At 51.8% G+C, this 7,433-nt stretch overlaps 1 protein-coding gene across 2 annotated transcripts in view; it reads left to right on the top strand.

The window, feature by feature from the left end:
• Positions 1-5,996: 5,996 nt before the first annotated feature.
• The window catches only part of NAMPT (nicotinamide phosphoribosyltransferase), a 47,448-nt gene continuing 46,011 nt past the window's right edge, over positions 5,997-7,433 (top strand). For both annotated transcript variants that reach the window (XM_040343528.1, XM_040343527.1), the window contains exon 1: positions 5,997-6,172. In XM_040343528.1, coding sequence (XP_040199462.1) covers positions 6,095-6,172 — 78 coding nt within the window. In that variant the 5' untranslated portion in view covers positions 5,997-6,094. The remainder of the gene's footprint in view (positions 6,173-7,433) is intronic.

Genomic DNA, 7,433 nt, shown 5'->3' with positions numbered 1-7,433 from the left:
ATATTTTAACCAGTTGTGGGGTAGCTCTTCCCATGCCTACCCCCAAATGTAGGGTTTCTGTGACCTCTGGTCATCGAGCTACAACCCCCCAAATTCGATCTTAGAAAACAAAAATTCTTTAAAAAAAAAAAAAAAAAAAAAAAAAATTTTTTTTTTTTTTTTTGGGCAAATGGGCCTATCTTGAGAAAGGGGCCTGGAGCTGCAGCTCCATCAGCCCCATTGTTAATCCGGCCCTGGGCTTGTAAGCCAGTGATAGCAGGACTTCATGGCAAGCACATTACAGTTGGGACCTATAATCACATATAGCCAGATTCAGTAAGACCTGCCTAACGTTAGGCAGGCGTAGCGTATCTCGTATACGCTATGCCGCCGTAAGTTAGAGAGGCAAGTGCTGTATTCACAAAGCACTTGCGTCCTAAGTTACGGCGGCGTATCGTAAATAGGCCGGCCGGCCTAAGCCCGCCTAATTCAAATTGTGTTGAGGTGGGCGTGTTTTATGTAAATAAACCATGACCCCACGTAAATGACGTTTTGAACGAACGGCGCATGCGCTGTCCGTGGACGTATCCCAGTGCGCATGCGTCAGATAAAATGCCTAAGATACGTCAAACACTGCCTACTACGTGAACGTACCTTACGCACAGCCCTATTCGCGTCCGACTTACGCAAATGACGTAAAAAGATACGCTTGTTCCGACGTCCATACTTTGCATGGGCTGTGCCACCTAGAGACCAGCTTTATCTTTACGCCGGCGTATATCTTCCGTAAACGGCGTAACTAATTGCGACGGGCGTACGTACGTTCGTGAATCGGTGTATCTTGCTCATTTGCATTGTCGACGCGGAAAACAACGGCAGCGCCACCTAGCGGCCAGCGTAAATATGCACCCTAAGATACGACGGTGTAGGAGACTTACGCCGCTCGTATCTTAACCTAATTTAGGGGTATCTGGTTTCCAGAATACACTTAAATTTACAACGGCGTAGATTCAGAGTTACGACGGCGTATCTACTGATACGCCGGCGTAACTCTCTCTGAATCTAGCTAATAGTCACCATTGCCCATGAATTGCCAAAAGAGCAGGTTATTAGTGCTCTTGGTGAGCTTGAGTGCTCAGTGAATTTTGTGGACGAAGTAGCTTTTGTTGTTATCAATGTACCCCTAGGGCAGTGCTGTATTCAGTGACAACAAAGGGGGCTATAAGACCCAGTCCTTGGTCAACAAACCTGTCCTCAATTAGGGTGGTCATAAGTGCCTGTATGATGACAAGTTTTTCCATCTGACCAGAAGTTGGATGTGACTATACCAAGAGACTCACACCTGGATGTCCTTAGTTTGCTGTGCAGATGGATGGTGCTCGCAGTTGGTTCCTGATTGCCATATAACAGTGTTCAAGTTTCATAGAGCAGCACACATCCTTGGAATGTCGAACAATCTTTATTGGTCATGATTAAAAGTTACATGTACAAACGCTAAGCACTTTTCCAGGAGAAATCAGTGGTTAGTCTAGATTTCCTTTTCATAAGAGGTCATGGCTCCGGTGTGTTCTCTCTGCTAGTTTGGCCCACTTCACATTCTAGGATTCAAGATTAGAGTTGAGCGGTAAGGACTTTGGGTTTTTCCCGAACCCGGACCCGAATAATTGGAAAAAGTTTGGGTCCGGGATCGGAGTTCGGGAAAAAAAAATGCGCAGAGGTCCCCGCAAATTCAATAACCAGACCCTTTAGGTCTGGTATGGATATTAAGGGGAACCCCGCCGTCAATTTAAAAAAAAAATGACGTGCGGTTCCCCCTAAATATCCATAACCAGACCCTTCATCTCCCAGGAAGAGGGAAGACTGGGCTTACCCAGTGACGTAGCAGAGGGTACGTCAGAGGGTGTGGGGTCACGTGACGGGTGGCCCTGCCTCCCCTATATAAGTAATGTCACAGCTTCAGCGCGTCATTCGCTGGGCTGTGTCCAGGGGTGAGAGGAGGTCGGCGATGCTGCTCTCTGGATGGATGGATCTTCTCATCGCTGAATCACCCGCACCCGTCGCTGGATCAGGACAACGTTGGAGCAGTAAGCCCGGAACGAGTGGATTATCACCGCTGGAGTTTTTTTCTTTTTTTTTTATTAATAAAGGACTTTATTCTACAGTGTGTGTTTTTTTTTTTACAAGAATTTACACTTCCTTCGTGAAATGGTAGGGGTACAGTGTACCCCATTACCATTTCACACAGGGGGGGGTCAGGATCTGGGGGTCCCCTTTGTTAATGGGGTCTTCCAGATTCTGATAAGCCTCCCGCCCGCATACCCCCACAACCACCGGGCAAGGGTCGTGGGGATGAGACCCTTGTCCCCATCAACATGGGGACATCCTCCCCATGTTGAGGGCATGTGGCCTGGTGCGGTTCAGGAGAGGGGGGGGCCCGCACTCTGTCCCCCCCCTCTTGTCTGCGGCCGGCCAGGTCAACGTGCTCGGATAACGGGTCTGGTTATGGATATTTAGGGGGAACCGCACGTCATTTTTTTTTTTTAATTGACCGCGGGGTTCCCCATTAATATCCACACCAGACCTGAAGGGTCTGGTTATTGAATTTGCGGGGACCTCCGCGCATTTTTTTTTCTAAAAGTCCGTGTCCCATTGACTACAATGGGGTTCGAAGTTCGGGTTCGGGTTCCCGAACCCGACCTTTTTTTTTTAAAGTTCGGGTTCGGACCCGAACATCCAGGTGTCCGCTCAACTCTATTCAAGATCCTTTTTCAGAATGGAAAACTTCAAGAGCGGATGTAAAGGTATGCAAGGGCACCTTTCTGAAGAACGCACAGCCATTGTCCTTTTCAATCCCTTCATCCCCCTACAGAAGTTTTGTTGACGGGGAGACCCCCCCCCCCCCCACAGGCTAATGTGGTGGGTGCCAGGGTGGCTGACTGTGCGCACAGATGGTAAAAGACATTTTTGGGATCCGTGGGTGCCTTCAGCAGTAAAACTTGGTTGCTTTTGGTGGTTCAGGCATCTCCCTCTAGAACAGTGGTTCTCAACCTGTCTAGTGCCGTGACCCCTTGATAAAATTTCCCAAGTTGTGGGGACCCCTAACCGTAAAATTATTTTCCTATGGTGGGTTTTTGGCACCCAAGGCAAGATAAGTAATTTGCGCCCCTAACCTATAGACATTTAGCGCTCCCTGAGTCCCTTCCACTCATACAATATTAAAACCCCTTATAGTACATTTTAGGATGTACCACTCTTTCTCTTTGTTCTCCTTTCTTTCCCTTTTACCTCTCTCTATCCTAATTTCTTGTTTGTTATCCCCATCCCTCTCTAGACGTCTTTCTTGTTCTTTCTCTTATTCTTTCTCTCCCTTTTTCTTTGTTCCTCCCCCTCTTTTCCTCTCCCTTCCATATATTCTCTATTTTTATTCCTTCTCTTACTCCCTTGTGGGGAGTATGGGATCAGTGGCAATGCTGGCGGGGAGTTGGGATCAGTGGCAATGCTGGCGGGGAGTTGGGATCAGTGGCAGTGCTGCTGGGGAGTTGGGATCAGCCAACTTAGGTGCTCTTGATCAAGGTCATCTGCTGATCTGAGAACTGTAGTGGGGACTTTTAAAGGCAACTCTAATCACAGGTAGTGTTACTCACGGTGTCTCTGACTTTGTGGTTTCTCGTAGCAGTGCCACCTATGCTGAAATAAGCATATAGGGTCTCCCACAGCCCCTCCCACTTCACATTCCTCACCAGTCAGCTGACCTCTAGTCTCTGCCTCCCAGCTATGCCGTGAACTGAAGAGGCTCAGTGGGCAGCCGCAGGCTTCAGGAACAGCCCAGGTTTTGGGGACCCCTGGCAAATCCTCATTTGACCCCCAAGGGGGTCCCGACCCCCAGGTTGAGAACCACTGCTCTAGAACATTTATTCATCCTGACCACAATAGCATATTCCAATCAGGAGGTGTAAATTAAAATGGCAATTGGCCAGAATCATATACGGCGGCTTAAAGTTGTGCGGGCGTAGCGTATGTAATTTACGTTACGCCGCCGAAAGTTAGAGAGGCAAGTGCTGTATTCACAAAGCACTTGCGTCCTAAGTTACGGCGGCGTAGCGTAAATGTGCCGGCGTAAGCGTGCCTAATTCAAATTGTGAAGAGGTGGGCGTGTTTTATGTAAATAAAGCATGACCCCACGTAAATGACGTTTTGAACGAACGGCACATGCGCCGTCCATGGACGTATCCCAGTGCGCATGCTCCAAATCACGCCGCAAATAGTCAATGCTTTCAACGTGAACGTAACCTACACCCAGCCCTATTCTGAATCGACTTACGCAAACGACGTGAAATTCGACGGCGGTTCCGACGTCCATACTTAACATTGGCTGCGCCATCTCTTTGTTGGTTTATCTTTACTGCGACGGGCGAGCGTACGTTCGTGAATAGGAGTATCTCGCTGATTTACATATTCTAGGCGTAAATCAGCGTACACGCCTCTAGCGGGCAGCGTAAATAGACAGCTAAGATACGACGGCGTAGGAAGACTTACGCCGCTCGTATCTTAGCAACATTTAAGCGTATCTCAGTTTGAGCATACGCTTAAATGTAGGACGGCGCGGATTCAGAGTTACGACGGCGTATCTACTGATACACCGGCGTAACTATACCTGAATCTGCCTAAATGATTCTAGTTATTCCCTCAGAGAGATTTACAGGCTTTTATTCTCCCCTGTGTCTCGCACAAAGAAGATTAGACTGTCTTCAATGTATTCCTCCATAGCCTTTGTTTCAGTGCCCACAAGTGCCTGCAATCAGTGGCCATTAGTGATGCCACTCAGTGCCTGTGTAGTGTCACAGTTTGCTGCCTATCCTAGAATGCTGCGGAAGTCACGTGGCGGCCAACTGCGCATGCGCGATGCGTTCCAAACGCAAGTGCGATGCGTTCCAATGAATTTTCGACAGTACACACCAGCGAACCCGGCATTCAGGGCGACGTGGATTTAGAGGAAAGTGGCCAGTCGCTCGGCCTCCTGGCTCTTTTTTTAACATCCTCCAATCCACGGGGATGTTAAGGAAAGAGCCTGGATGCCGACCAAGGTTTCACTGGTGTGCACTGTCGTGAATGCATTGGAACGCATCGCATTTGCGTTTGGAACGCATCGCGCATGCACAGTTGGCCGTCACGTGACTTCCGGAGCATTCTAGGATAGGCAGCAAACTGTGACAATACACCGGCTATCAGAGCTGCCCATCACTGTTGTATATTATTGCCACCTATCAATGTCCATCAGTGCCGCCTATCAGTGCTCATCAGTGCCACATATCAGTGCGGCATATTAGTGCCTCCTCAACAGGGCCACCTAATCAGTGCCCATAAATGCCAGCTCATCAGTGCAGCCTATCATTGCCCATCAATGAAGGAGAAAAATTACTTATTTACAAAATGTACTGACAGAAACTAAGAAACTTTTTTTTATTTTAGGTCTTGTAAAGTGCGCCATATAAATTCTGTATAATAATATTTGCAGTGCCATTGCTTTATATTAGATGTGTACGTTTTCTTTGTGCCATCTTCACTTTCTTTGGGCCCTGGCTAGTAACTTTCTGTTTCTAATCCATGAGGTGGCTACATGCTGCACCCCGGTGATCTCCACCTGTCACTGCTGATACTTGTTGGACTAGCTCTGTTTCCTATCATGGGGTGTGGTTTATCACGTCTCCTGTACATGGAGGGAGAAATAAGGAGTAAGCATTATTAAAGGATCACACCACTTTCATTTCTTATTCTCCTCCGCCCGTTCTCTAAAACCGAAACTGACAGCAGGCAGACCTGGAGTGGGCGTGGCCTACACACGTGCTGCTAGGCGAACCCCGGTGTGTCGAGGACAGCCAATCAGCGATCAGTCCGGCTGCCGATTTGACGTCACCTTATTGTAAGCCCCCGCCCCCTACAAAAAAGAAGCCGCTCTCTTTCCGAGCATCGCTACTGTTGAATAGGTTCGGGATGGCGGCCCCTCCCCTCTAACGTCACGGCAGCCTCCCCGCCCCCCGGCCTGGCACAGGAGAAGGTATAGAAGAACGGAACGCCGCGCGGCTCAGTATTGTTCGGAGCACAGTGCCCGCGAAGCATGGTGACAGTACCCGGATCAGACATGGAGGTCGGGGAACCGCAGTTCAATATTCTGCTGGCCACCGACTCGTACAAGGTGAGAGGACACGGGAAGGTGACCATTGCCTGCCTTCACCTCAGCCAACCCGCCGGGGGTACGGCCTGTGTGAGGAGGGCGCTCCTCCGCCGAGGTGACCCGGGCACGGGGGGGGCGATGTGAAGGTCAGGCGGCCGGAGCTGAGCTGTGTATGGAAGGTGTCCGGTCATAGGAGGCCTCCCTAGTACAGGTATGGGGGGAGTGAAGGGCTCTTCTCACACACAGGATGTGAGGACTTCCTCTTCTACTGCTGTCACTGTTGGGTGCCCCCAGGGGGCGCTGGTGTCACTGTTGGGTGCCCCCAGGGGGCGCTGGTGTCACTACAGAGGGTGCTGGTGTCACTGTTGGGTGCCCCCAGGGGGCGCTGGTGTCACTACAGAGGGCGCTGGTGTCACTGTTGGGTGCCCCCAGGGGGCGCTGGTGTCACTACAGAGGGTGCTGGTGTCACTGTTGGGTGCCCCCAGGGGGCGCTGGTGTCACTACAGAGGGTGCTGGTGTCACTGTTGGGTGCCCCCAGGGGGCGCTGGTGTCACTACAGAGGGTGCTGGTGTCACTGTTGGGTGCCCCCAGGGGGCGCTGGTGTCACTACAGAGGGCGCTGGTGTCACTGTTGGGTGCCCCCAGGGGGCGCTGGTGTCACTACAGAGGGCGCTGGTGTCACTGTTGGGTGCCCCCAGGGGGCGCTGGTGTCACTGTTGGGTGCCCCCAGGGGGCACTGGTGTCACTACAGGGGGCGCTGGTGTCACTGTTGGGTGCCCCCAGGGGGCGCTGGTGTCACTACAGAGGGTGCTGCTGTCACGGTTGGGTGCCCCCAGGGGGCGCTGGTGTCACTACAGAGGGCGCTGGTGTCACTGTTGGGTGCCCCCAGGGGGCGCTGGTGTCACTGTTAGGTGCCCCCAGGGGGCGCTGGTGTCACTACAGGGGGCGCTGGTGTCACTGTTGGGTGCCCCCAGGGGGCGCTGGTGTCACTACAGAGGGTGCTGCTGTCACGGTTGGGTGCCCCCAGGGGGTGCTGGTGTCCCTACAGAGGGTGCTGCTGTCACTGTGGGGGTGCCCCCAGGGGGTGCTGGTGTCACTGTGGGGGTGCCCCCAGGGGGTGCTGGTGTCACTGTGGGGGTGCCCCCAGGGGGAGCTGGTGTCCCTACAGAGGATGCTGCTGTCACTGTGGGGGTGCCCCCAGGGGGCGCTGGTGTCACTGTGGGGGTGCTGGTGTCCCTACAGAGGGTGCTGCTGTCACTGTGGGGGTGCTGGTGTCACTGTGG

Source organism: Rana temporaria, chromosome 3 (assembly GCF_905171775.1).
Source record: "Rana temporaria chromosome 3, aRanTem1.1, whole genome shotgun sequence".
NCBI lineage: Eukaryota > Metazoa > Chordata > Amphibia > Anura > Ranidae > Rana > Rana temporaria.
This window is presented reverse-complemented; position numbering and strand designations above follow the sequence as displayed.